This window comes from Rhinopithecus roxellana, chromosome 14, assembly GCF_007565055.1.
Source record: "Rhinopithecus roxellana isolate Shanxi Qingling chromosome 14, ASM756505v1, whole genome shotgun sequence".
Classification (NCBI taxonomy): Eukaryota; Metazoa; Chordata; class Mammalia; order Primates; family Cercopithecidae; genus Rhinopithecus; species Rhinopithecus roxellana.
The window spans coordinates 79,489,139-79,505,935 of record NC_044562.1 but is presented as its reverse complement, the minus strand read 5'-3'; the positions used below and the strand labels follow the sequence as shown (position 1 = coordinate 79,505,935).

The 16,797-nt window shown below is 40.2% G+C and overlaps 1 protein-coding gene across 2 annotated transcripts in view; it reads left to right on the top strand.

Moving 5' to 3' along the window:
* CERS6 (ceramide synthase 6) overlaps positions 1-16,797 on the top strand; it is a 324,127-nt gene that overhangs the window by 299,214 nt on the left and 8,116 nt on the right. The window contains exons 9-10 of one of the 2 annotated variants that reach the window (XM_010354405.2): positions 15,444-15,600; positions 16,195-16,218. In XM_010354405.2, the coding sequence (XP_010352707.1) occupies positions 15,444-15,600; positions 16,195-16,218 (181 nt within the window). The remainder of the gene's footprint in view (positions 1-15,443; positions 15,601-16,194; positions 16,219-16,797) is intronic. The other variant, XM_010354406.2, reaches the window with a different exon arrangement.

Genomic DNA, 16,797 nt, shown 5'->3' with positions numbered 1-16,797 from the left:
GAACTGTCTCCACCCCTTATTCAATGCACATAAAACTTGACAGTCTGAGCAGATGGGGAAAGTGGAGTTTTTCCGGCAGCTGTCTCCTTTTCTGGAGCAGGAAGCTGGGACTCTGGCTCAGTGTGACTGCCCTTGTGCAGCTCTGAGACTTAGGAGAGGTGGCTTTCTGAAAACTCATCTGATGCAGGGCAGGTGAGCCCCAAACTGGGGCTTAGTCTACAAGGCTTCTTGGCTTTGCCCAGGAAAAAATTCAAGGGCAAGCCGGAGGCAGAAGAAAACAGCTTTATTGAAGAGGCAGTGCTGTGTGCTCCTGCAGAGCAGGGTTACCCACTAGGCAGAGAGTAGCAGCTCAGGGCAGTTTTGCAGTCATATTTATACTCACTTTCAATTACATTCAGATTAAGGGGCAGTTAATGCAGAAATTTCTAGGGAAGGCATAGTAACTTGGGTCTTCAGGTCATGGAGAGGGGCAATTAACTCCCAGGTGTTGGCTTGGCAATGGCAATGGCGAACTGACATGGCAAACTTGTGGGCGTGTGCTATGGAAAGCTGCTTCTGACCTTGCCCTGTTTTAGCTAGTTCTCAGTGTGGTCCGGTGTCTGAGCCCCACCTTCTACCTTACATCCAGCCCTGTGAAAATCTGTTGCACTCTTTGTCCCAGTTAAGACCTTTATTGGCTTTTGTTAATGCTTGGCTGTATATTATCATTCTCATGTGGCTTCCTCAAATTTTAATTTAAGCAAATATTTATATGATTACATACATGTTAATTGTAGTTAAATACTCATTATAGAAATTTTGTAGAAAAATTGAAACCACAAAGAAGAAGAAAAAATTTCAATCCTATAGCTCTGAGATAACCACTGTTCATTGTTTGATACCTTTGTTTCTAACATTTTATGTGTTTAAAATTACATCTTTTTTCTTTACCAAAGTAAGATCATCCTGCACATACTGCTTTTATAGCTTTGCTTTTCTAATTTAACATTGTATTCTGAGCATTTTTCCATTTCATTAAATGTTCTTCTAATAATATAAGTTCATTGGCTACAGAGTATCTGCCATATGAAAAAGTCATTATTTGGTGCACTATTTTAGGGCATTAATTAGGATGTTTCCAGTGGCTTGCTATTATAAATAATATTGAAATAAACATCTTCATGGACAAATCTTCTCACGGATTCCTGATTACTTCCTTAGGACAGATGTTTGCAGAGAGGATCACGGCTCATTAGATGTGCACATTTTGACACATATTGTAACATTATCAGCCAAATAGTGTGCCAATTTTTATTCCAACCCCAGTTCCTCAAATAGAGAGTAAGTTCTTTGAGGTTCACTAGTATGTATCCTCCGTAGTTCCTGGCAGTGTTGGGCATACAGTACAAACTTAATAAAAATAAAGTTAATTCCACTTAACTTTCTTGATTACCAGACATTTAACCAATCTCCCTTTTGCTACCTTCACTTGCTTCCATGCTATAGATGCAAAAGATAGGTGTGGTCACTGAGCCAAATATTGATGATAGCAGTGACTTTGATCAAAAGCCATGTTACCTCAAAACTGATCCTAAACACAAGTAAGAGGTTATAGCTGGAAGTGTCAGGTTAAAAGAATCTGGGGGCTAGAATATGGCTGGAAACTTACTTACTGCAATACTAACAACCGGTTGTGCGAATGAGTTGATCACCTTTTCTAAAGAGAAAAGAGATTGAGGATGTGGTTTGGGGTGTCGGGTGCATCAGGTACTTTGTTATGACCCAAATATGGTACCAGAAGACAGAGCACTACTGGATGAGGGGGAGGTGGGTGCATACTCTGCTATGTGAGCCCGTGCCACTTCAGTAAATAAATCAAGCTTTCTTCTCTCTTGAGGAATCTCATTCTTCCTGTTTATCCTTCTCTCTCACTTCTCCACACTTCTCTGGAGTACTTGTTTCCATGAAGTATAATAATCACTGAGCAGTATTTTTTTTTTAAAGAACAGCTATGTTTCTCAAGCCTTGCTCTTGTTTTTAGGATCTTCATGTCCTCTTGCCAAGATATCTGCAGTGGCCTCTATGCAGTGTCCTTGCACCTCCACTCTCCCCTGATGGAAACCATCTCACAGTTTCCATAATATTCTTCCTAAATCAAGGTCTTAATCTAGTTCCCCCACCCCCATTCCCAAATTTTCCAGGATTTCCCTGTTTTCCACTATAAGTTCAAATTTTTCTTCCCAGCAAGAAAGACCTTCCACAAAATTATGCCAACACTTCTCCTTTACTGCCTTGCAGGTACCCAGTGTGTCCCTTGTGTATACCCTTTGCTTTCCAGCCTATACATGCCTTTGCTCAAAACTCTCCCTTTGCTTGGAACACCTATTATATTTAATAATTCTACCTTAGTAATCAATGTATTTGTCTGATTCTGCTACACTTATTTGTAAACTCTTTGAGTGTAGGTACCTAGTCTTATCCATCTTAAAATCTCTCTCAGGGATACAGTTGCATTGGTTAGGGAGGGAGTACCCAAATATCTTGTTCATTTTAGATGTCATTTTTATGTTTAATATTCTGGTCACAGGGAGAAAATATCTTAAGCATATGGATTATGCCAGATGTAGTGGTGGCACAGCTGTAATTCCAGCTACTTGGGAGGCTAAGGCAGTAGGATCATTTGAGCCCAGGAGTCTGAGGCCGACCTTGGCGACAGACCCCATCTTTTACAAAAATAATAATTAATAAATATATATATATATATGTGTGTGTGTGTGTATATATATATATATATATAGAGAGAGAGAGAGAGAGACTGTGTTTGACACTGTAATGTGTCCAGTGACACCAAGTTATATAGTCCATGCCTCAGGCCTTGCATGCAAATTGGAAATTAAAAGACAGCAACGTGGCAAAATGTGTTGCTGATAGCTTTCAGCTTTGCTGGATTGAACGAGAACATAAGGTGAGGCTGCAGACTCTCCTGTCTGCTGCCAGGTCACACCCAGCCAGTCCTTGTGTACTCATATGCCTGGTTGCCTGGTTCCCTGTGGAAGCTGGTGATGGGCTACGAACAAGGAGCTCCGCAATAACTGCCAGCTACAGTATGCCTAAACTGAGGGCTTGCTAAGCAATCTCTGTTGCCATTGCTATCCAACTTAAATGTCCTGCTGCAGTGTGCTCAGGAGGCAGTGGTTTGATCTCATAAATATAACATTTGCTCAGGGCCTTATATCCTTCATAGATTCCTTCCCAAAGATGGGATCTTGTACTTTTTTTTCTTATTTTCTGCATTCTTACTTTTTCCCATACATCTAGGTGTAAAAGCAAAACAAAACCTTTCCTTTGGTTTTGCTTGTTAGGTTAAAATCTGAGAAACAATGAAGACTCACCAGAGAAGATTGCATCTATACAAATGGGTTATTTTATCCATGGAGAAAACAATCAGAACAAGTGAAATTTTAAGTAAATTTGAAAACATAAAAATTCATAAGGTTGTTTATGTTAGAGTTTAAGAAACCTTTAGTAAACATCTTGTCTTAGGCTTTTATTTTGTAGATGAGGAAACAGGCTTGGAGAAATAAGATAACTCACATCACAGAGCTAGGGAATGCACGAACTGAGCCTAGCACCAGGTGTTTTTGACTTCCAGTTCAAATGTAGTACTCAATACTGTCAGTTCTTCTCTGAGGAAGCTCACTTCCCACCCATATTCCCAGGCATAACCATCGTATTCTATAGCAATGATTCTAGTAGTTAACGTTATTTCAATTGTTGATTAAACAGAATGATACATTTATGTTTGTCTTGATCACTTATTATTCAGTGCATGTAGTTTCATGTGTGTGATTTTTCTTTCATACTTGTGAAGCCTGCAAAAGCAAAATTTTATCTAAATCTGTGCATTCACTTTCCTAAGGCTTTTTGTTGTTTATTTGGGTCCTTTTCCCCCTTGATTTTGAGCATCTTACAATTCAGTTTCCACAACTGTTTCTTACTTGTGGGGCACACAGGGCGCAATCCTTTGTTAAAAGCATGTTCACAGCATCTCTCTTTTGCCAACCTAGAGATAATATGGTGCAGAATCTCTCTCAGGACTGTAGGCCTAGGATACTTTTTTCTCTTTTTAGCAGCATTTACAAAATTTTCAGGGATATTTTTGCAAGATAAAAATGAAGACTTAATCTTGTAAATATTGAAATAAAAACAGACCTTTATTTTAAAGTATTGTAACACTTCAGTAGAATCTATACCTGTTTAGAATTCCATGCCAAATCACATCCTCACACACACAGCTAGCTAGAGGAGAAATTTCTTACACCCTAGGTAAGAGTAAAACACTGTCCTCTTATCCCCTGCTTTCCTGCCACCCACCCCATGCCCAACTGCTCCCATCCTCCCTCTCCACCTGTGTGCAAATGAAGGCGTTGGTGTGGCTTGATGGGGGTGGGGGAGGAATTTGGGGGACAGTGTCAGGACGGGGACCCCTAGAGCAGACAAGCATCAGGGAAGTCAAGGCTTTCCAGGGGGGTGAGAAGCCAGGCATCAAATACCACTCCCCGGGTAAGTATCAAGAGTCCAGAGAGCCAGGAGGCACTATGGGTCCGTGTCTCAGAGATAAGACATGAGAGATGAGAAGAAGGAAGTTGGAAGGAAGGAGGGTCTGTTTCTCAGGAACAGTAGCGTACTCCCTAGCATAACTCTTGGACTCACCAGCCAGTTGGTGTGTTCAAGTGGCTAGGCCTGGATTTCTTCAAGGGCCAAAGGACATAATGCAAGTGAGTATATATACTTTACATAATAATACATAATATTCAGTTTTCAGAAATTTTTTCATGATCACAGATGAACCTATTAGTTAATACATTGCTTTAGGAAAACGGTTGCCTCCTGGATGTGGTAGAGAAGTCTCACAACCAGGCCTGCAGTGCAGACAAGGTAAGGCCTACCTGAAATCCTGATACCCAGAGTACACACACAGTGCCTAAGGTGATGCTGACTCCCTTCAAGCTAAATAAGATGGGTGGAATTTGATCCCTAAAGAGTTAAATACTGAGATTCTCCCAGAGCCAAGACCCTACCAGAACCTTCTCGAGAGATTTTTAGGCAGCAGAGAGAAGCATTCTTCCTGTCTTGCCAGCCTGAACATGATCACTTATAAACCTCCCTTTTAGCTCTTATTTGCTAAAAATTGTTTCAAGACTATACATTCTCTGTTTGTTTTTTTTTTTGAGATAGGCCTTTGCTCTGTTACCCAGATGGAAGTACAGTGCATGCTTATAGCTCACTGCAGCCTTGAACTCCTGGGCTCAAGCGAGCTTTCTGCCTCAGCCTCCCCAGTAGCTGGGACTTACAGGCATGTGCTGTCACACCTGGCTAATTTTTATTTTTGTAGAGACAAGGTCCCACTGTGCTGCCCAGGGTGTTCCTGAACTCCTAGGCTCAAGTGATCCCACCTCAGCCTCCCAAAACTCTGGGATTACAGGCGTGAGCCACCACGCCCAGCCCACATTATCTTTTTTAATGTAAGCTTTAAAAGAAGGAGAGAGGGATTCCTAAAGATTATATGTTTTGCTTAGAAACAACAAAACCTCTGTCTTGTGACCTTGGATAATTAAATACTATTTTAGGATCTTGGTCTCCTGACCAGAAAGTTGGTATTGTGTCTGATCTGCTAACTTTACAGTTAATAATGAGACTGAATCTAATAAACATGAAGTCTTTGAACATCTTCCAAACAGAAGAAAATATTACTATGGCTCTAGCTCTCTTAAATCCTTCAGTGGACTAGTTAGGGACGTATTTTACTCATGCTTTCTAGTCATCTCTAGGGATCCTCATTTTAAATATCCATGTGTGACTCTCAGCATGGAGGCATAAAGATGGATACTGTGTGCCTCGTTTCCTTCTGTAGGGAATGTGCAAAACCACATCACTCCCGTGGGCTGTGATCAGTGCAATAACCATGCCCCCAACCCCACTGCAGGCCCCTCTGGCTTAAGAACCTATCCTACCCATAGATGGGTATTTAAATTGTTAAAATGAGAAAATACAAATTGTCCCAGCCTCAGCAACTGCCCAAATAGGAAGCCAAAATGGAAGCTATTCCCAAGAAGCAAGTCACTAGAGCAGCCTCTCTGTGTTTCTGCTGTAAATACTCACCCTGTAAACAGGCTCCTTCTGCCAGGCAGCTAGAAATTCCCTCTCTACTTCCTTGTCAGTGGGGTCCATCAGAGATGAGTTCAGTGAATTATCAGAATGACCAAGATTTTCTACTTTAACTGAGTTAATTGATTAGACCCAGAAACTTTGAAGCTGAAACAAATAATCTCACAACCAGAGTCTCAAATTGGTATGTGTTTGGTCTTTGTTTTCTCTCACCTCTACAAAACATGCCATTGAAATCTTCAAGGGAAGGGGACAAGGAAAAAAAAGTAAGGAAGCCCGTGGTAATCTGACAGCATTCCCCACCTAGACCCAGGAGTGCTTGGCCTGCCATTGGTCTTGCCCAGAATGATCCTACAATGGAAATGAGCAAACATAGCCCTTCAGGGAGGAGCACACAAGTGTAGGGAGGTTTCAGAGCCACTTCTGCCCTCCTGCCTCTATGAGGATGGGAGGCTGGTTTTATACTCTTAGAAAACTGGAAGAGTAAGTCCCTGGAATCTCAGTCTTTCTTAGGCTTCTACCTGCCTAGCAGGAGTCAGTCTTATCTATCCTTTTCTTAAAGTAAGGGATATTTAGAGATATACATCCGCCTCAGTCCTTTCAAAGAGAAAAGCAAAGAAAAGGGCACAGGGCTGGCACTCCCATTTCCTAGTTGAATTTACAAAGATCTTTGGCTTTGTGTCTTGAATATTTTGTGTACATGACAAAGTAGTAATGAAAGGAATTATATACTTTTCAGTAATGGAGACAATTATATTGGGATTTAAGAGACAAGTGGGGTGGGCCAAAGTGGGGAAACCACATAAATAAAACCAAATGGGTCATTGAAGCAGGCAGGGCCTGGCTTATGGCTACCAGAAACTAGCTTATGAGCCCAAGGGATAACACATTGCAGGGAATTACAGGCCAAAGGCAAAGATCTGCAGAAATGCTGAGCAGAGATACTGATGTTCATCCTCCATCATAATGTGGGGACGGGTCAGCTCTGAGTGTAAGCCTGGGTGAAGAACAGAAAAAGGGATGGGAGAACCTGACAGCCTAGACCAGCAGACAGGTAGCTTCAAGTCTCAGTGTCCCCTACCAGTGCAATGTGACTTGGGGAATGTTATTTACATTCCTCTGCTTCCTTGTCCTCATATGAAAAATAGGGATAATTACAGGACACACTGTGGAAAAAAAGAAATAGAAGTTATCCCATAGGCTTTATTTCCTGAGAATTAAATGAGTTAACATATAAAGCCTAAGCCCGGTTCCTAACATGTAGTTAATGTTCAATAAGTATTAACTAGTATTAGTGTTGCTCTTTGAGGATCTTATAGAGATGTTGAATGGGCAAAAATGAAGCAATGTATGTAACGCATTTGGCACAGTGCTTAACACATGGTAATTACTCCAGGAAGAGAAGTTATAGAGAACCAAGCGAAAGTCTGTCTTATGCACACATAGGCAACAAAGAGCTAACTAGAGGGCTGAAAACAAGCATGTTGGAATCAGGATACATCCCGAAGGACACAGCCTTGGCTGGAAGGACTCAGGTTGGGAGGTCAGGAGCGTGGGTAAGTAGACCAGGCAGTGGCAGAGTTAGGAATTCAGGCAGACAGACAGCAAATAGGGCAGCAAGTACTTTTGGGGAAAAAAAAAATAATAATAATAACATCTACCCCAGCCAGGAAGTCACCAATTACAAACTTCCTGGGATAAGAGACCAGTTCCTAAGACTGGCCTGGCTATGACCTAAAAGTAAAAATAAATTCACTGACCCCATGTCCTATTGGCTAAGGATACAGATGGAACTATTATGTGCACTGCGAAATGAAAGATAGATTATTTGTTCATGTTCAAGTTCAGATTCCTGTCCAGGGATAAAGAAATGACTTCTGGCCAGGCATAGTGGCTCATGCTTGTAATCCCAACACTTCAGGAGGCCAAGGTGGGAGAATCACTTGAGCTCAGGAGTGCAAGACCAGCCTGGGCAACTTAGTGAGACCCTGTCTCTACAAAAAATTAAGAAAATAAGTAACTTCCATGTTTGCTACAGATTAATAGATTGGTGACTTTTTTATTCAAGATAATTAGGCACCCATGCTGCAGGCTACCCAGAAGCTGTCCTCCCAAAACTGGGAACTTGATATCAACACCAGTGTTGTGGAGAATGCAAGCTGCAGCAGGGGCAGTCTTATAAAAAAGGAAGGAAATAGCAAACATCGTTCTCAGCCTTGTAATAGTCTTGATGTTGACTAATGATGTTGATGTTATTTAAGCCTGGAACTTTTATTACCTTAAGAAAACCCGCACAATGAGGGCTGCTTGTAATCATGACTTAATTACCTGACTTTCAGGTTTTAAAGGCCCACGTTTTTTGTTCAGAGTGAATTTTAAATGCATTTCTATCAGCATCTGCTTTAAAATGGACAAAACATGCTAGCAGATTAGTCATCTGAGGTAGAGTCTACTTTCATTTATGTTTTGTGTAGGTCAAATGAACATATATGCCAGAGAAACGCACATCATGAAACACACTGAGGGCTGTTTGGGAAAAGCAAAGTCAAGACCATTCAAAAGCTATGAAGTAAACCACACCCTAATTTTGACCACAGAGTTCATTTTACTTTTCAAGGTATCCTCACTGACATTATGTAGCACTCCTTAAAGTGAGGCCCTGACTGTGTTCCTTAGAGAAGAAATCTTGGCTCTCTGGATATTTGACTTGGGTCTAATTTTTATTGTGGTTTTTTTAGAGATCATTCCAAAAACATACAACCCAAGGCTCAGATAGAACTCTTTGGTTAAAGTAGGGGAGGAGCGGTGGAGGTAAACTTGCGGTTACTTGCCATGGCCAAGGGCCATGGTATCATCAAAAACATGCACCTGTAACCCATTCATACAATAAGATCACCTGGGCCATCGTTAATGTCTTGATTACCATTATGCACTCCTGCCTGTATGTCACTGGAGTATTTAAAAGTAAGATGTACAGGGCTGAAAGAATGTTCATCTAATTTTGCATATTACAGAGAATGGATTTAAACTCTTACTTGGAAGTTGCAATGAGAATGGGGAAATTGAGCAATGGAGATAGCTTTTTGGAGTAAGATGCCAGTGAAGGTCTTTTTACACTGCACTCTGTGACATTATGAGACCTCAGTCCGCAGGTTTCAGGAGAAAGCATAGTGCTTTAAGTCACAGTGATGCTTAGAATTCTAATGGGTATGGCCTTAAGTGTCTTCTTTAAGACTCCCTTGTGTTTGTCTCACAAAAAAAAAAAAAAAAAAAAAAAAAAAAAAAAAAAAAAAAAAAAAAGTTGTAAACTGTTCTGCATGAATGTGTGCATCCCACACACACATATCCCTTATGTCTATGATAATCAAAGTTAAGATGAAGAACCCATAAAGGGTAAGAATGAGCTAAAGTAACTACAAGGTATGGCCAAATCAAATCTTATGATGCATTAAAATCACCCACCAAGGCTAAGATATTGGGGTGGTCACAGGTGTATCAGGGCATCAGTAGTGAAATGCATGGAGCCCAGCTTTGCCCTGTAGGCACATTTCTGTCAAATGCAGGATGAAAACAGCTCAGACTGACGCCTCTTGATGCATTTGATGGGATGTCCATTCATTTAATGGGATGCCCATTCATTTGATGGGATTTTTAGAATGGGGGGTATAACATGGAGATCAAGTGGTTTCTGTACTGGGACTCACCCTTAGCAAAAGGTTTGGGCAGAACAAACCTGCCTGAGTATGCACTGTGCATGCATGATATGCCATCTAGTGGTTAAGTGAGCCTAACATGAATGAAAAGAAAAATGATCTCAGGTCCCTTCTGCCTCTGTACTCATTAGGCAACAGTAAAGGTTCGATGCTATTATTTGGAAAAGAAAAGAATTTATTTTCTTAGAAGCCATATGTTGAATACAAATTCTTCTGTGACCACCCCCAAAAGCTTAGCCTTGGTGGGTGATTTTAATGAATCATAAAATTTAATTTGGCCATGCCCTGTAGTTACTTTAGCTCATGCTTACCTTTTATGGGTTCTTTATCTTAACTTTGATTATCATAGAACTATTATACAGTTCTTTATTATGTGTGTGGGGGATGAACACATTTATGCACAACAGTTTACAACCGTTTTTGTGAAGCAAACACAAAGTGTCTTAAATAAGATACTTAAGGCCATACCCATTTGCATCTAAGCATCTAAGGAGAACACTGATATTAGAGTAATTCTTAAAGCCGAAAGCTGTACATTGTATGTTTTTTTGTATATATGTGTTTTGTTTGGCCCACAGGGTACTGTCTTCCATTTTGTTTTATTGGCGTATAATTCCTATATGTAATATAGTGCAAAAAATCTTCAGTATATGGCTCAATAAATTTGTATGTATGTATAACCCATGTGATCATCACCCAGATCAAGATATAGAAGTGTCCAGCCTCCCTCAGATTCCCCCCACCCCAGTCAGTCCTCCCTCAAAGAAAACCACTGTATTAGTCAGGGTTGCCTAGAGGGACAGACCTAATAGGAGAGATATATAGGAGTTTATTAAGTATTAACTTACACGATCGCAGGGTCCCGCAGTAGGCTGGCTGCAAGCTTGAGGAGCAAGGAGGGCCAGTCTGTGTCTTCAGAGTCCGATGTTTGAGGGCAGGAAGCATCCAGCACGGGAGAAAGATGTAGGCTGGGAGGCTGGACCCGTCTCACCTTTCTCATGTTTCTGCCTGCTTTATATTTGCTGGCAGCTGGTTAGATTGTGCTCACCAGATTAAGGGTGGATTGGCCTTCCTCAGCCCACTGACTCAAATGTTAATCTCCTTTGGCAACACCCTCACAGACCCAGGATCAGTACTTTGCATCCTTCAATCCAATCAAGTTGGCACTCAGTATTAACTGTCACAACCACTATCGTGAACTCTGTCACCATAGGTTCGTGATGGCATCATTAAAGTACATACTCCTAAAGTACCTCCCAGAAATAAGATTCTATAATCACCATTTTAATAGTTTCTCAAAAAAAAAAACAAAAAACAGTTTCCGCAATTGTAACATTCTTGGGCCAAACAAAGGCTCTTTCCTGGGTTTACTGTTTATTAGAGTCCAGGTGTCATATGTTCTCTCTCCCCGAGTATAAATTCCTAATACGTGGTTTTTCTTACCATGCTTCTCACTGAGAGATATATCCGTTTGGTGCACTGATTGTATTTTCTCAAGTGTCTCTACGGGAAGCCAAGTTGATTTTCAAAGAAATCCCATTACTTTTGAGCAGCATCTCATAAGTAATCAGAGGTGCCACTGATTGTCATGGCAAAGCCTATAAATCCTGATGCAGTGTTTCAGAAATTAATGTGAATGCCATGTCGCCAACGGCTGCTCTGACATCCAGTTCAAATTAAGCCAAGCAGTAGCATCAGTCCTAGTGTCACAATGGCGAGAAAGCTTCTCGGTCTATAATCCAGCAAAGGTTAACTTATAATGAATAGCATAATGCAGTCATTGTTGCTATTTACACAGAACTTCTTTCTGTTAAAAGAGAACTAAAGTTTCTCTGAATATCAAAATGTATAGTATGTCAAGAAGCAGAGCTAGTTTTGAAATAAAATTATTTTTATTATTTCAGAGCTTTCTTCTTCATACGTATTGAACTGTTGGATTAGCAAACACATGGTCAATCAACGAACACGTCTAGCAAGCATATTACTTCCAGGTGTTTTGCAGGGTGCTGGAGATAGAGAAGTGTAAGGTGTGTGAGTCCTCCCACACTGCCACAGAGTTGAGCCTTGTTGTCCCCCTGGCCTGTAAACTGATGTTTAAAGAGATAACTGCTTCTTCAGATAATAAACAAGGCAGGAATATAGGCATTATCCTAATTTAGTCATTTTTACAAAGTAACTGTATTTATTGATAAGTATTTATTAATTGTTTATTAATAATTTCTCAAAACCCAAACACCACATGTTCTCACTCATAAGTGGGAGTTGAACAATGAGAACGCAAGGACACAGGGAGGGGAACATCACACACTGGGACCTGTCGGGGACTGGGGGGGTGAAGGAAGGAGAGCATTAGGACAAATACCTAGTGCATGTGGGGCTTAAAACCTAGATGACAGGTGGATGAGTGCAGCAAACCACCATGGCACATGTATACCTATGTAACAAACCTGCACGTTCTGCACATGTATCCCAGAACTTAAATGATAAAAATTAAATTTTTAAAATGTAAAAAAAAAAAAATGTCTGGAATAAGAATGAAAACTAAATTTTTAATTTTTAATGTTTCCTGTTATGGGACATTTTGGTTGTTTGCTGTTTTTAAAATATTTATAGATATTTTATGTCTATGTATTTGAAATTAAGTCTCTGACTCCCTGCCATACTTAATGGCCAGAGCTTCCGGAATAGTGTTAAATAATAATGGTTATACTTTTTGTCCATTGTTTTCCTGATTTTAAAGGAAATAATTCTGGTGTTTATTAATATGCTGATTTGAAAGGGTTACAAAAATCATAGTAAGTCCTTTGTATTCTAATTGTTAAACATCAACAATGAGGAATTAAACATTACCATGTATCTTTGATGCTGTTGAAATCATTACATTTATACCAATTTGGCCTATGTTTATAATATGTTAACAGATTTCCTAATATTATCCCCCTTCCCCACAGTGAATACAACTATTTCATGAGGTATTATTCTTTTAATGACTTGTAAAATTCAAATCATTAAATCCTATCCTATCGTTTTTAGAATTTTAACATGTTTATTATGTATTACGCTTTAAAGACAACTAGTATGGCAGGGTTGGAGACAAACTGTTAGTCTCATTCTAGTCTATAAATAGGAGTGGCAGAAATTGGGGGATGGGGAAGAATCTGTTTGTCTATTTTATTTTTCATTCTCCTTTTTCCTTTAATTTTTTGAGACAAGGTCTCACTCTGTTACCGAGGCTGGGGTGCAGTGGCACAATCATAGCTTCACTGTAACCTGCAACTCCTGCTCAGATGATCCTCCTGCCTCAGCCTTTCGAGTAGCTGAACTGCAGGCGTCTGCCATCATACATGGTTAATTTTTATTTTATTTATATAGAGATAGGGTCTCACTCTGTTGCCTGGGCTGGTTTCAAACTCCTGGACTCAAACAATCCTCCTTCCTCAGCCCCCCAAAGTGCTGGGATTCCAGGAGTGAGGCACAGTGCCTAGCCTCTCCTTTTTTCTTTTTTCTTTACCTCTTATTCCAACTGCAATAATTGTTTTTTTCTCTCTCTCTCTCTCTTTTTTTTTTTTTTTTTTTTGAGATGGAGTCTTGCTGTATCACTCAGGCTGGACTGCAGTGGTATGATCTCGGCTCACCGCAACCTCCGCCTACGGGGTTCAAGCAATTCTGTAGTCTCCTGAGTAGCTGGGACTACAGGCGCACACCATCACACTCACCTAATTTTTTTTTCTTCTTCTTCTTCTTCTTCTTCTTTGTATTCTTAGTAGAGACAGGGTTTCACCATCTTGGCCAGGCTGGTCTTGAACTCCTGACCTCAGGTGATCCGCCCACTTGGCCTCCCAAAGTGCAGGGATTACAGGCGTGAGCCACCGTGCCTGGCCTGTTTTTCTCTTTTCTAATTCACAAAGTCCTTTTCTAACCTCTCTCAAAGCTTTCATCACAGTTTCTTTTATTTAAATTATCTATTTGTCTTATGTTCTTATATGAGTGATCTGTGTCTTAAATTCGAGAGTTTTCTCTCCCTTCCCTTTAACCACTAAGTATTGTCCACCTACCCTCTCCTCTAGAATCAGATTGTCCCAGCAAAGTGCTGCAGTGGCAGGCAGTAGAAATGCACTTAGGTGAGTTTTCTTGTGGGTCTCCAAACCATCCCTAGGGTAAGCTGAGGAGAGCAGAGGGTAAGAATGATTCCAAAATTATGCAGGTGCTGTGCTTCTCTATGGCAGCAATATGGGTCCAGATGACATGAGTCAATTTCCAAGTGCTTAGGAGCAGACACAGGCAGGGACCAGAGCAAAGCACTAAAACCAGCCTTTGAGGTATCTGCTCCAGGTGGCTGTTCCATTCTAGTTCTCATGATAGATTACAGAGAGAACCAGTTACCTCAAATAATTTTTCCTAATTCAAATGCATACTCTTACGTACTCTTAAAACTGAATACATTCATTGTTCTCTAATCATTTTTGTCAAAATCCTTCCGATACTCCTTTCAAGGCATCACTTCAAAATGATGTCTTTCAATTGTCAGTGCTTTCCCAGGGGAAGCCTTACACAATTAAGGACCCTCTAATGACTCTCCTACTAGATATAAGCCTACGTCTCACTCATATTCTCACTTCCACTGTGTTCTTCCCTGTGCTAGGCGTATGGCTTGTACTTAAGTAATGTTTAGGAGTTCATCTCTTTTTTTGCAGTGTATTGGCATTGAATGGCATTCGTCGCACTTATTTAAAGCCCAAAAGCAACTTCAAAGATCATGCAGGCCTTTTAACAAATAGATACAGCATCCCAACCAAAAAAATGAATGAAAATTAATGAAAGAAATGATGGCAAAAGTGAAGGAGGAAACATATGATCCAACAATTCCACTTCTGGATATATGCCTGAAAGATATATACTCAGAGTGATATTTGTAGACCAGTGTTCTTAGTAGCATTATTTGCAATGGCCAAAAGGTAGAAGCAACTCAAGTTCCATTTCAGTGGATGAGTGGATAAAACGTGATATATACTTATAACTCAGCCTTATAAAGGAAGGAAGTTCTGACACATGCACAACATGGATGAACCTTGAAGATGAATCAAGCCTGTCACAAAAGGACAAATACTATATGATTCTACTTTGATGCTGTAGCTAAGGTAGTCAAATTCACAGAGACAGGAAGGAGAATGGTGGTTGATGCAGGCTGGTAGAATGGGTACAGAATCTTGGTTTTGAAAGATGAAAAGTGTGCTGACCATGAATGGCAGCGACGGTTGCACAACAATGTGAGTTTACCTAATGCCAATGAACCATACACTTAAAAAAGTCAAGATGGTCAATTTTATGTTATATTTATTTTATCATTTTTGAAGAAGCGAATAGGGAAAAAATATTCAACCTAAAACCAAATGAAAGTCACACCACCAGGGCAATTCTTCAGGAAATGACATTTCTAAGTACCTGGCAAACTTTCATACCATCCTGCCAGAGAGGGGGTTGTTGGGAGATACTGTTGACCTTGTGCTTTAAAGGAGTGACGAGAGTTCCTTGGAAAGCAAAGGAAGATGCCACGTTCACTAATCACTTGCTTCTTTTGCTTAGGGTGTTAAATACCACATTATTTGAAAGCTGGGAGATCGTTGGACCTTACCCTTCCTGGTGGGTTTTTAACCTACTGCTGTTGCTAATACAAGGGTTGAACTGCTTCTGGTCTTACTTGATTGTGAAAATAGCTTGCAAAGCTGTTTCAAGAGGCAAGGTAAGCTGTAACTCACTTTTTCCAAAATATGTGTTAGAAAATTTTGTTTCTGTAATTTCTCTGGATCAACTATTTACTATTTCATATTTCATCAAAATTGGTATTATTTCTTCAGAATTGAACAAAACTACCTAGAAACATAAATGAAAATGTCATTTCCTTCTCTAGTTCATTTTTTAAGTCTTCAGTGTTCCTTTGCTGGCGATGGCACCCAATGATATGCATTTGTAATTTTAGACTTAATAATATATTATTTGTTGTGTTTGCTCTTGCTCCTCCTGTCAACCATGGACTTCCTCTGATTATATTTATACTGAACAGAAATTTAATCACTTCTTTCCTTTTATGAGAAGGATCACTTGGTGCAGTATGCCTGTTTAAACAAACCTTTCTTTCAAACTGAAAAACAAATCTGTTCATGACTTCCAACAAGATTTAGTTAAATCTTTTTGGTTAAAAGTGGACTTGAGGTTGATTCGAATAAAGCTTCCTAAGCCTCAGCTCCCACCCTGTGTGCAGAGCAGAGACTTTTCCAGATCGTTCTCTGTGACATTTTCTTACTTGTTTGTTCTCTTCCTTCTGCTACCCTGGAAGGCTGGGAAGTGGAACCCTTTACATGTAAGTTTCTCCTCCTCTCTATCTGTCCTTATCCTGAGTGCCTCTCACCTGTTGGAGAGGCACTCAGATGCTTTTGTTTCCATGCATATTGTTCTGTCTAACCTATTGACACTGGCTAGAGGCTTCATGTGAGCTGCAGTTCCATGAGCTGCAAAGGACACTAGAGACATCTCTATTAGGGCCCTTTGGTGTGAGCTTGTGTTCTGCTAAATATTGCATGATCCAACAGAGAAGAAGAATTTCTTTCACTGGTGTTTAATATGTTGGCTAAAAGACAGAAATAGACCAAAGTAAAGTAGGAGAAACAGAACTAGTTGGAGGGGGAGAGGATCAACAAATTGCAGAATGGAGGCCTGAGCATCAGCTGTGTGCCTGACCTGCCCAGGGCCATATGATTCATCAGGGTCAACAGAGTTGGCCTCTTCTGCAGGGGAAGTCGGGTCATCTAGTCATGTAGTATGAAACCACTTCTCAGCACCATCTCTAGTAGAAGTCATAATTATTTTGATCAATTAATTGTTCAGAAGCTAAAGTTCATTTTTCTCTGTGACCTCTCACTCTTTAAAATGATCATGTATT